Source organism: Salvelinus namaycush, unplaced genomic scaffold (genome assembly GCF_016432855.1).
Source record: "Salvelinus namaycush isolate Seneca unplaced genomic scaffold, SaNama_1.0 Scaffold3085, whole genome shotgun sequence".
Lineage (NCBI taxonomy): Eukaryota > Metazoa > Chordata > Actinopteri > Salmoniformes > Salmonidae > Salvelinus > Salvelinus namaycush.
Window position 1 is genome coordinate 16234 of NW_024059992.1, and position 12884 is coordinate 29117.

General features: G+C 52.3%; 1 protein-coding gene across 3 annotated transcripts; it reads right to left on the reverse strand.

Annotated features, from left to right (window-relative positions):
- Positions 1–8936: 8936 nt before the first annotated feature.
- LOC120039917 (centrosomal protein of 192 kDa-like) lies at positions 8937–12791 on the reverse strand. Of its 3 annotated transcripts, XM_038985236.1 has the most exons (4): positions 11985–12129; positions 11821–11879; positions 9242–10597; positions 8937–9193 (listed from the first exon to the last, which is right to left on the reverse strand). In XM_038985236.1, exons 3-4 carry the CDS (start codon positions 10241–10243, stop codon positions 9170–9172), a joined length of 1026 nt encoding a protein of 341 aa, XP_038841164.1. In that variant the 5' UTR covers positions 10244–10597; positions 11821–11879; positions 11985–12129; the 3' UTR covers positions 8937–9169. The 3 variants fall into 3 exon arrangements, with proteins under 3 accessions (XP_038841164.1, XP_038841165.1, XP_038841163.1); XM_038985237.1 differs by having other exon boundaries at positions 8937–10597; positions 11985–12791; XM_038985235.1 differs by having other exon boundaries at positions 8937–10597.
- Positions 12792–12884: the final 93 nt, after the last annotated feature.

A 12884-nucleotide genomic window follows, 5' to 3' on the forward strand; every position in this document is an offset into this window, starting at 1 on the left:
CTAAAGTAGTGCACTATACAGGGAATAGGGCTCTGGTCTAAAGTAGTGCACTATACAGGGAATAGGGTGCCATATGGGACACAGTATGTCCTCTCCCCGTAGAGGGCTCAGCGCTGCCCACAGTGCTGCCTGGCGTGGCAGTATGTCTGGCTGTTGCATTAAATACCATCAGCCGTCCAGCCTGGCTGACTAGACTACAGGAGCAGACTGGTGAGTAACTGTACTATTCACAGCTAGAGTCAGAGAGAAGACTGACAGGATGATTGTTTGAGTCAGTCTATTGAACCAAATGTAACCAATCTGAATGATGTACCAATGGACAGGGCTCCTGACTGTGGTGGGTCCATATCGTATGGAACATTCCCACAACAGGACCCTATATAATAGCTGTGGGCCTCATGTGTGAAGGGGGGTGAGGCCTCGTGTGTGTGAAGGGAGGTGAGGCCTCGTGTGTGTGAAGGGAGGTGAGGCCTCGTGTGTGTGAAGGGAGGTGAGGCCTCGTGTGTGAAGGGGGGTGAGGCCTCGTGTGTGAAGGGAGGTGAGGCCTCGTGTGTGAAGGGAGGTGAGGCCTCGTGTGTGAAGGGGGATGAGGCCTCGTGTGTGAAGGGGGGTGAGGCCTCGTGTGTGAAGGGGGGTGAGGCCTCGTGTGTGAAGGGGGGTGAGGCCTCGTGTGTGAAGGGAGGTGAGGCCTCGTGTGTGAAGGGAGGTGAGGCCTCGTGTGTGAAGGGAGGTGAGGCCTCGTGTGTGAAGGGAGGTGAGGCCTCATGTGTGAAGGGAGGTGAGGCCTCATGTGTGAAGGGAGGTGAGGCCTCATGTGTGAAGGGAGGTGAGGCCTCATGTGTGAAGGGAGGTGAGGCCTCATGTGTGAAGGGAGGTGAGGCCTCATGTGTGAAGGGAGGTGAGGCCTCGTGTGTGAAGGGAGGTGAGGCCTCGTGTGTGAAGGGAGGTGAGGCCTCGTGTGTGAAGGGAGGTGAGGCCTCGTGTGTGAAGGGAGGTGAGGCCTCGTGTGTGAAGGGAGGTGAGGCCTCGTGTGTGAAGGGGGGTGAGGCCTCGTGTGTGAAGGGGGGTGAGGCCTCGTGTGTGAAGGGAGGTGAGGCCTCGTGTGTGAAGGGAGGTGAGGCCTCGTGTGTGAAGGGAGGTGAGGCCTCGTGTGTGAAGGAGGGTGAGGCCTCGTGTGTGAAGGAGGGTGAGGCCTCGTGTGTGAAGGGAGGTGAGGCCTCGTGTGTGAAGGGAGGTGAGGCCTCGTGTGTGAAGGGAGGTGAGGCCTCGTGTGTGAAGGGAGGTGAGGCCTCGTGTGTGAAGGGAGGTGAGGCCTCGTGTGTGAAGGGAGGTGAGGCCTCGTGTGTGAAGGGAGGTGAGGCCTCGTGTGTGAAGGGAGGTGAGGCCTCGTGTGTGAAGGGAGGTGAGGCCTCGTGTGTGAAGGGAGGTGAGGCCTCGTGTGTGAAGGGAGGTGAGGCCTCGTGTGTGAAGGGAGGTGAGGCCTCGTGTGTGAAGGGAGGTGAGGCCTCGTGTGTGAAGGGAGGTGAGGCCTCGTGTGTGAAGGGAGGTGAGGCCTCGTGTGTGAAGGGAGGTGAGGCCTCGTGTGTGAAGGGAGGTGAGGCCTCGTGTGTGAAGGGAGGTGAGGCCTCGTGTGTGAAGGGGGGTGAGGCCTCGTGTGTGAAGGGGGGTGAGGCCTCGTGTGTGAAGGGAGGTGAGGCCTCATGTGTGAAGGGGGGTGAGGCCTCATGTGTGAAGGGAGGTGAGGCCTCATGTGTGAAGGGAGGTGAGGCCTCATGTGTGAAGGGAGGTGAGGCCTCGTGTGTGAAGGGAGGTGAGGCCTCGTGTGTGAAGGGAGGTGAGGCCTCGTGTGTGAAGGGAGGTGAGGCCTCGTGTGTGAAGGGAGGTGAGGCCTCGTGTGTGAAGGGAGGTGAGGCCGCGTGTGTGAAGGGAGGTGAGGCCTCGTGTGTGAAGGGAGGTGAGGCCTCGTGTGTGTGAAGGGAGGTGAGGCCTCATGTGTGAAGGGAGGTGAGGCCTCGTGTGTGAAGGGAGGTGAGGCCTCGTGTGTGAAGGGAGGTGAGGCCTCGTGTGTGAAGGGAGGTGAGGCCTCGTGTGTGAAGGGAGGTGAGGCCTCGTGTGTGAAGGGAGGTGAGGCCTCGTGTGTGAAGGAGGGTGAGGCCTCGTGTGTGAAGGGAGGTGAGGCCTCGTGTGTGAAGGAGGGTGAGGCCTCGTGTGTGAAGAGAGGTGAGGCCTCGTGTGTGAAGAGAGGTGAGGCCTCGTGTGTGAAGGGAGGTGAGGCCTCGTGTGTGAAGGGAGGTGAGGCCTCGTGTGTGAAGGGAGGTGAGGCCTCGTGTGTGAAGGGAGGTGAGGCCTCATGTGTGAAGGGAGGTGAGGCCTCGTGTGTGAAGGGAGGTGAGGCCTCGTGTGTGAAGGGAGGTGAGGCCTCGTGTGTGAAGGGAGGTGAGGCCTCGTGTGTGAAGGGAGGTGAGGCCTCGTGTGTGAAGGGAGGTGAGGCCTCGTGTGTGAAGGGAGGTGAGGCCTCGTGTGTGAAGGGAGGTGAGGCCTCGTGTGTGAAGGGAGGTGAGGCCTCGTGTGTGAAGGAGGGTGAGGCCTCATGTGTGAAGGGAGGTGAGGCCTCGTGTGTGAAGGGAGGTGAGGCCTCGTGTGTGAAGGGAGGTGAGGCCTCGTGTGTGAAGGAGGGTGAGGCCTCGTGTGTGAAGGAGGGTGAGGCCTCGTGTGTGAAGGAGGGTGAGGCCTCGTGTGTGAAGGAGGGTGAGGCCTCATGTGTGAAGGAGGGTGAGGCCTCATGTGTGAAGGAGGGTGAGGCCTCGTGTGTGAAGGAGGGTGAGGCCTCGTGTGTGAAGGAGGGTGAGGCCTCGTGTGTGAAGGAGGGTGAGGCCTCGTGTGTGAAGGAGGGTGAGGCCTCGTGTGTGAAGGGAGGTGAGGCCTCGTGTGTGAAGGAGGGTGAGGCCTCGTGTGTGAAGGAGGGTGAGGCCTCGTGTGTGAAGGGAGGTGAGGCCTCGTGTGTGAAGGAGGGTGAGGCCTCGTGTGTGAAGGAGGGTGAGGCCTCGTGTGTGAAGGGAGGTGAGGCCTCATGTGTGAAGGGAGGTGAGGCCTCGTGTGTGAAGGGAGGTGAGGCCTCGTGTGTGAAGGGAGGTGAGGCCTCATGTGTGAAGGGAGGTGAGGCCTCGTGTGTGAAGGGAGGTGAGGCCTCGTGTGTGAAGGGAGGTGAGGCCTCGTGTGTGAAGGGAGGTGAGGCCTCGTGTGTGAAGGGAGGTGAGGCCTCGTGTGTGAAGGGAGGTGAGGCCTCGTGTGTGAAGGGAGGTGAGGCCTCGTGTGTGAAGGGAGGTGAGGCCTCGTGTGTGAAGGGAGGTGAGGCCTCGTGTGTGAAGGGAGGTGAGGCCTCATGTGTGAAGGGAGGTGAGGCCTCGTGTGTGAAGGGAGGTGAGGCCTCGTGTGTGAAGGGAGGTGAGGCCTCGTGTGTGAAGGGAGGTGAGGCCTCGTGTGTGAAGGAGGGTGAGGCCTCGTGTGTGAAGGGAGGTGAGGCCTCGTGTGTGAAGGGAGGTGAGGCCTCATGTGTGAAGGGAGGTGAGGCCTCATGTGTGAAGGGAGGTGAGGCCTCGTGTGTGAAGGAGGGTGAGGCCTCGTGTGTGAAGGAGGGTGAGGCCTCGTGTGTGAAGGAGGGTGAGGCCTCGTGTGTGAAGGAGGGTGAGGCCTCGTGTGTGAAGGAGGGTGAGGCCTCGTGTGTGAAGGAGGGTGAGGCCTCGTGTGTGAAGGAGGGTGAGGCCTCGTGTGTGAAGGAGGGTGAGGCCTCGTGTGTGAAGGAGGGTGAGGCCTCGTGTGTGAAGGAGGGTGAGGCCTCGTGTGTGAAGGAGGGTGAGGCCTCGTGTGTGAAGGAGGGTGAGGCCTCGTGTGTGAAGGAGGGTGAGGCCTCGTGTGTGAAGGAGGGTGAGGCCTCGTGTGTGAAGGGAGGTGAGGGATACAGTGCAACAAGTTCATGTTTGAATCAGACACGTCATGCAACCTCCAGTGGTAACACGTCACATGACAGGACTACTCACAAGGTCAATAATAATAAAACATTTAGTTTCATAGAAATTGAATCTATATTTTCAACCTGAACCTACAGACGTGGATAATGTGAATAATGACCTCGACAGCCGGATAACAGAGAAGTGATGTATTCAATGGAGCGTTGCTATTTGCACTAGATTGCTGAGCTCGCTGGCCCAGTATATTATCATCACCCATGCTGGTTGTAGCTGTGGCCAATGGCCTGCTACAGTAGTTCAACACAATTCCACAAAGGCTATACGGTGTATCAACCATATCGGGCTAAAAGCAGGATAAATTATTATAAACATATTGACAAACATCGATTAAATCTGGCCAACCGTTTGCGAGGTAAAGAAAAGGAGTCTCCTACTTGACCCTGTAGCCTCGACAGCCTCTAGTGCCCTGATCAGATCTAGTGCCCTGATCAGATCTAGTGCCCTGATCAGATCTAGTGCCCTGATCAGATCTAGTGCATCAGATCAGATCTAGTGCCCTGATCAGATCTAGTGCCCTGATCAGATCTAGTGCCCTGATCAGATCTAGTGCCCTGATCAGATCTAGTGCCCTGATCAGATCTAGTGCCCTGATCAGATCTAGTGCCCTGATCAGATCTAGTGCCCTGATCAGATCTAGTGCCCTGATCAGATCTAGTGCCCTGATCAGATCTAGTGCATCAGATCTAATGCATCAGATCTAATGCATCTGATCTAGTGCACTAGTATCCGCTGCCTTGGAGACGCACCTTCCAACTTTACAATAGTGGTGAGACCAGCCCCATCTAGCTTGCTGGCTGGCTACAGTACATCATTAAAAAGGGGACCCTATTAAACCCTAACAGTAAAAACGGTAGCTACCTCTGTCCAAAGCAACGTCATTTACACATTGTATAGTACAATACAGCCAACAGTCTTACCTGTAAACGTAGCCCAATAAGCTCGTGCACGGCGACTGGTACGCTGCTCTTAACCATCAGAGGAACACTAACCAAGATGAGAAACTGGTGCTATAGCGCCCCCTGCTGAGAAGTAGGAACACAACACTAACCAAGATGAGAAACTGGAGCTATAGCGCCCCCTGCTGAGAAGTAGGAACACAACACTAACCAAGATGAGAAACTGGAGCTATAGCGCCCCCTGCTGAGAAGTAGGAACACAACACTAACCAAGATGAGAAACTGGAGCTATAGCGCCCCCTGCTGAGAAGTAGCGGTAGCTGCATTGAGTACGTTTACATGCACAGTAATAATTAGTAGTGATGGAACAATATGACATTGTAGGCCGATACCGATATTTTCAGTGCGAAAAAAAAACGATACTGAAAACTGATATTTTATATGTTTGTGGCCTTAAGCATTCTAGTACAGTTAAATAGTTCACACGGACGCAGCGGTCTAAGGCACAGCATCTCAGTGCAAGAGGTGTGACTGCAGTCCCTGGTTCGAATCCAGGCTGTATCACATCCGGCCGTGATTGAGAGTCCCATAGGGCGGCGCACAATTGGCCCACCGTCGTCCAGGTTTAGGACGGGGTAGGCCGTCATTGTAAATAACAATGTTCTGAGTAACTAAGGTTACACACACCAAAAAGTTATTTGGTTTGTATTTACATATGTCCCCATTACAAGTAAAAAATAATCAAAACCTATTTCTTTCACTTACTTGCTGGACATCCGCCGATACCCGATACCGATGTTGCCATTTTTAGCGAATATCGTCCGATATGTTGACCGATATATCGTGCATCCCTCATAATTAGATCCTAAACTGATTATGGCAGATGATGCGATAGTCATGCTCATTTTTTAAAATCAGCCTGACGGCTAAATCTAAGTAAGTTTAAAATATACCGATTAAAACACCTGGTTTTCTGAGCAACCTGTCGAATTATAAGGACATTTAAAACACAAATCGTCATTCCACCTGTGTATCTGATCTGCGCATATGCTAGGTCCAGCCAGCCAAGTTATTTACATTTTTTATTTCACCTTTATTTAACTAGGCAAGTCAATTAATAACACATTCTTATTTACAATGACGGCCTAAACCTGGACGACGCTGGGCCAATAGGACTCCCAATGACGGCCTAAACCTGGACGACGCTGGGCCAATTGAGTGCCGCCCTATGGGACACCCAATCACGGCCTAAACCTGGACGACGCTGGGCCAATTGAGTGCCGCCCTATGGGACTCCCAATCACGGCCTAAACCTGGACGACGCTGGGCCAATAGGACTCCCAATGACGGCCTAAACCTGGACGACGCTGGGCCAATCGAGTGCCGCCTTATGGGACACCCAATCACGGCCGGTTGTGATACACTCACGTCACTCAGGGCTGTATGTGGGTGTTTTCACACAGTCCTCTTTAAAAGTCTACTCTGGGATTTAAAACAATGTAAAAGACCTGTTCTCTGTATTCATACAGCCCTTAAATGAGGACTGAACTCCTGCCAGTTCACTTCACCCATTTTGTGGTCCCGAGTCCTCTTTGCATTCACATCGCTATGGTTTAGAAAGGAACCAAGATCTCTTCCCAACATTCACTCAATGCACTGTGGGGGTTTTCCCCAAGTGCAGGACAAGTCATTCCCTCAGACAGCCAGATAAACTCAGCCAAAAAAGAAAAGGTCCCTTTTTCAGGACCCTGTCTTTCAAAGATAATTCGTAAAAATCCAAATAACTTCACAGATCTTCATTGTAAAGGGTTTAAACACGGTTTCCCATGCTTGTTCAATGAACCATAAACAATTAATGAATATGTACCTGTGGAACGGTCGTTAAGACACTAACAGCTTACAGACGGTAGGCAATTAAGGTCACAATTATGAAAACTTAGGACACTAAAGAGGCCTTTCTACAGACTCTGAAAAACACCAAAAGAAAGATGCCCAGGGTCCCTGCTCATCTGCGTGAACGAGCCGTAGGCATCCTGCAAGGAGGCATGAGGACTGCAGATGTGGCCAGGGAAAAAAATTGCAATGTCCGTACTGTGAGACGCCTAAGACAGCGCTACAGGGAGACAGGACGGACAGCTGATCGTCCTCGCAGTGGCAGACCACGTGTAACAACACCTGCACAGGATCGATACATCCGAACATCACACCTGCGGGACAGGTACAGGATGACAACAACAACTGCCCGAGTTACACCAGGAATGCACAATCCCTCCAACAGTGCTCAGACTGTCCGCAATAGGCTGAGAGAGGCTGGACTGAGGGCTTGTAGGCCTGTTGTAAGGCAGGTCCTCACCAGACATCACCGTCGCCTATGGGCACAAACCCACCGTCCCTGGACCAGACAGGACTGGCAAAAAGTGCTCTTCACTGACGAGTCACGGTTTTGTCTAACCAGGGGTGATGGTCGGATTCGCATTTATCATCGAAGGAATGAGCGTAACACCGAGGCCTGTACTCTGGAGCGGGATCGATTTGGAGGTGGAGGGTCCGTCATGGTCTGGGGCGGTGTGTCACAGCATCATCGGACTGAGCTTGTTGTCATTGCAGGCAATCTCAACACTGTGCGTTACAGGGAAGACATCCTCCTCCCTCATGTGGTACCCTTCCTGCAGGCTCATCCTGACATGACCCTCCAGCATGACAATGCCACCAGCCATACTGCTCGTTCTGTGCGTGATTTCCTGCAAGACAGGAATGTCAGTGTTCTGCCATGGCCAGCGAAGAGCCCGGATCTCAATCCCAACACGTCTGGGACCTGTTGGATCGGAGGGTGAGGACTAGGGCCATTCCCACCAGAAATGTCTGGGAACTTGCAGGTGCCTTGGTGGAAGAGTAGGGTAACATCTCACAGCAAGAACTGGCAAATCTGGTGCCGTCCATGAGGAGGAGATGCACTGCAGTACTTAATGCAGCTGGTGGCCACACCAGATACTGACTGTTACTTTTTGATTTTGACCCCTCCTTTGTTCAGGGACACATTATTCCATTTGTTAGTCACATGTCTGTGGAACTTGTTCAGTTTATGTCTCAGTTGTTGAATCTTGTTATGTTCATACAAATATTTACACGTTCAGTTTGCTGACAATAAACACAGTTGACAGTGAGGACGTTTTTTGCTGAGTTTAAAATACCTATTTACATTTTGGAAGCTAATAGATTGTCTCCTCATTGAACTAAAAGCAATCCCTGTATTCGGAAGACACTATTAACATGTAAATAATATTAACAGAATAAATAGCAGAAGAATAACTGCAGATTATATAATGCTGTAATTGAAAATTGTCCGCCCAAATGTGGGCTACTGGCCCAGATCTAGAACTGATGCCGTACCTCCATGGTGATTCTCACCAAATATGTCTTCTTCTCAGAATATTCAAACCCCACAATTGAATAAACAGCTTACGAAGCTCTCTTTGCCTTTAGATCACAAACATAATCTGAACCAAAAACTCCCCACATTTTTATCTGTACATCATCTTCTCTCTATTGCGGCCGTCGCCTGGCGCGAGGGGCCCGCGGCCGTCGTCTCGTGTGCTGCAGTAGTAGTGTGTGGTGGGGGAACCTGGGGAGCTTTGTGTTCACATTGTCCTAAAAAGTGAACCTGACCACGGAATTCAAGCACACCAAACTCAGACCCCCTCTTGAGATTGTCTCAGTTTGGTTCACGTTGGGGCCTCGAGGGGTCTGGGTTCCTTTGGAGGGTTCACAAACCACAATGAGTTCACAGAAATAGTCTGAAAGGGACCAAACACCCTCAGAAGCACTTGACCCGAATTGGTCCTGTAAGTGGCTTCGGATAAGAGAGTCTGCTACCTGACGTACATGTAGGATTCGCTGCTTTTTGTTTGACGTTTTAGCTAAAACACAAAGTCTCAGAATGCATTTTAAATAGAAATGGGCATCTTTGTCCAGTTATTTAACATCTACATTGCAAAAAATAAAAAGCGAGCAAAATGTTTGACAAATCTTTATTTTATCTAGTTAATTTAAAATATCAACCATGTGCCATTTCTAATAGAAAACCAAAGTAGGGAACCAGGAGTTGATGGAAAACCTCCTCCTGGCCAAGCACTGAGGTTCATCAGTAGGTCACCTGACCAAAACCCCATAGAAACCCTGTCACATGACATCAGCCATAACAACTCTCTTCAGGTTTTACTAGACATCCCATTCAGTAAAATGTTTCTAGTCTGCTAGCTCCATGGAGACCCCCAGAGGATAGGATATAGAGCTGTAGTCTGCTAGCTCCATGCAGACCCCCAGAGGATAGGATATAGAGCTGTAGTCTGCTAGCTCCATGCAGACCCCCAGAGGATAGGATATAGAGCTGTAGTCTGCTAGCTCCATGTAGACCCCCAGAGGATAGGATATAGAGCTGTAGTCTGCTAGCTCCATGCAGACCCCCAGAGGATAGGATATAGAGCTGTAGTCTGCTAGCTCCATGGAGACCCCCAGAGGATAGGATATAGAGCTGTAGTCTGCTAGCTCCATGGAGACCCCCAGAGGATAGGATATAGAGCTGTAGTCTGCTAGCTCCATGCAGACCCCCAGAGGATAGGATATAGAGCTGTAGTCTGCTAGCTCCATGCAGACCCCCAGAGGATAGGATATAGAGCTGTAGTCTGCTAGCTCCATGCAGACCCCCAGAGGATAGGATATAGAGCTGTAGTCTGCTAGCTCCATGCAGACCCCCAGAGGATAGGATATAGAGCTGTAGTCTGCTAGCTCCATGTAGACCCCCAGAGGATAGGATATAGAGCTGTAGTCTGCTAGCTCCATGCAGACCCCCAGAGGATAGGATATAGAGCTGTAGTCTGCTAGCTCCATGGAGACCCCCAGAGGATAGGATATAGAGCTGTAGTCTGCTAGCCCCATGCAGACCCCCAGAGGATAGGATATAGAGCTGTAGTCTGCTAGCTCCATGCAGACCCCCAGAGGATAGGATATAGAGCTGTAGTCTGCTAGCTCCATGTAGACCCCCAGAGGATAGGATATAGAGCTGTAGTCTGCTAGCTCCATGTAGACCCCCAGAGGATAGGATATAGAGCTGTAGTCTGCTAGCTCCATGCAGACCCCCAGAGGATAGGATATAGAGCTGTAGTCTGCTAGCTCCATGTAGACCCCCAGAGGATAGGATATAGAGCTGTAGTCTGCTAGCTCCATGCAGACCCCCAGAGGATAGGATATAGAGCTGTAGTCTGCTAGCTCCATGTAGACCCCCAGAGGATAGGATATAGAGCTGTAGTCTGCTAGCTCCATACAGACCCCCAGAGGATAGGATATAGAGCTGTAGTGGTCTCATGCTGGCACACTATTCCCTATACAGCTCTGGTCTGAAGTAGTGACCCAGACCAGCAGTCCTCACTGACCCAGACCAGCAGTCCTCACTGACCCAGACCAGCAGTCCTCACTGACCCAGACCAGCAGTCCTCACTGACCCAGACCAGCAGTCCTCACTGACCCAGACCAGCAGTCCTCAGGCCAGTCAGGGCCTCACCAGTCAGCTGGATAGCGATGTTTCCACTGGTATCTGTCTGAACCAACAGCAGGCTGGAGTGGTTGCCAGTTACAACCGGCTTGAACTGGACTGGCAGGTGGATGTAGCGTTGGGGTCTGGAGGGCAGGGAGAAATGGGAAGAAATCAAAACATGGACCAAGTATGTACGGGTTCACAGACAGACACAACCTGGCCAGAGACACACATCCTGGCCTGAGAGACAGACACAACCTGGCCTGAGAGACAGACACAACCTGGCCTGAGACACAACCTGGACTGAGAGACAGACACAACCTGGACTGAGAGACAGACACAACCTGGACTGAGAGACAGACACAACCTGGACTGAGAGACAGACACAACCTGGACTGAGAGACAGACACAACCTGGACTGAGAGACAGACACAACCTGGACTGAGAGACAGACACAACCTGGACTGAGAGACAGACACAACCTGGACTGAGAGACAGACACAACCTGGACTGAGAGACAGACACATCCTGGACTGAGAGACAGACACATCCTGGACTGAGAGACAGACACAACATGGCCTGAGAGACAGACACAACATGGCCTGAGAGACAGACACATCCTGGACTGAGAGACAGACACATCCTGGACTGAGAGACAGACACATCCTGGACTGAGAGACAGACACAACCTGGACTGAGAGACAGACAACATGGCCTGAGAGACAGACAACATGGCCTGAGAGACAGACACAACATGGACTGAGAGACAGACACAACATGGACTGAGAGACAGACACAACATGGACTGAGAGACAGACACATCCTGGACTGAGAGACAGACATAACATGGACTGAGAGACAGACACATCCTGGACTGAGAGACAGACACATCCTGGACTGAGAGACAGACACATCCTGGACTGAGAGACAGCCACAACATGGCCTGAGAGACAGACACAACATGGCCTGAGAGACAGACACAACATGGACTGAGAGACAGGCCCAGAGCCTGACCAATGCAGTGGCCTGCTGTCCAGCTGCTCTCAGACCGACCTCTCTGTGAGCTTCCACAGCATTAGGAGCAGGAAGTCACACTCAGATTAGTATAGTATAGCTCTGTGGCCATAGTATAGCTCTGTGGCCATAGTATAGCTCTGTGGCCATAGTATAGCTCTGTGGCCATAGTATAGCTCTGTGGCCATAGTATAGCTCTGTGGCCATAGTATAGCTCTGTGGCCATAGTATAGCTCTGTGGCCATAGTATAGCTCTGTGGCCATAGTATAGCTCTGTGGCCATAGTATAGCTCTGTGGCCAGGCTAACCAGGACACTGACTACAGAAGAGTCACGAAGCAGCGTTGACTCACCTGAGGGAATATTTGGAATGCTTGATGTGGAAGGGCTCTTTAGGGGTTAGGAACATCAGCTGCAACATCAGACAAGCTCAACATCAAATCCATGCAAAGCATTCTGGGTAGTTATCACATCAATCACAGTTCATGCAATTATTCTGTGTGTGTGTGTTGCTCACCCCATGTGTTTCCAAGGAGTTGTTTCTCATGTTGACCTTCAGTGTGCTGGTCTCCCCCACCCTGGTAGGGGGGAACGAGTAGTGGTCCTGGGGGGCGTACACCCCCCTACACAGAGCCTCCTCCTGACTGGAACACACAACATTATCCACACATTTAACATCTACCTGGACCTTCCTCCTCCATGGGGCTCTGAGCATCTACCTGGACCTTCCTCCTCCATGGGGCTCTGAGCTTCCTGAACATCTACCTGAACCTTCCTCCTCCATGGGGCTCTGAGCTTCCTGAACATCTACCTGAACCTTCCTCCTCCATGGGGCTCTGAGCTTCCTGAACATCTACCTGAACCTTCCTCCTCCATGGGGCTCTGAGCTTCCTGAACATCTACCTGGACCTTCCTCCTCCATGGGGCTCTGAGCTTCCTGAACATCTACCTGAACCTTCCTCCTCCATGGGGCTCTGAGCTTCCTGAACATCTACCTGGACCTTCCTCCTCCATGGGGCTCTGAGCTTCCTGAACATCTACCTGAACTATCCTCCTCCATGGGGCTCTGAGCTTCCTAAACATCTACCTGAACCTTCCTCCTCCATGGGGCTCTGAGCTTCCTGAACATCGACCTGAACCTTCCTCCTCCATGGGGCTCTGAGCTTCCTGGACCTTCGTCCTCCATGGGGCTCTGAGCTTCTAGAACATCTACCTGGACCTTCCTCCTCCATGGGGCTCTGAGCTTCCTGAACATCTACCTGGACCTTCCTCCTCCATGGGGCTCTGAGCTTCCTGAACATCGACCTGAACCTTCCTCCATGGGGCTCTGAGCTTTCTGAACATCTACCTGGACCTTCCTCCTCCATGGGGCTCTGAGCTTCCTGAACATCTACCCGGACCTTCCTCCTCATGGGGC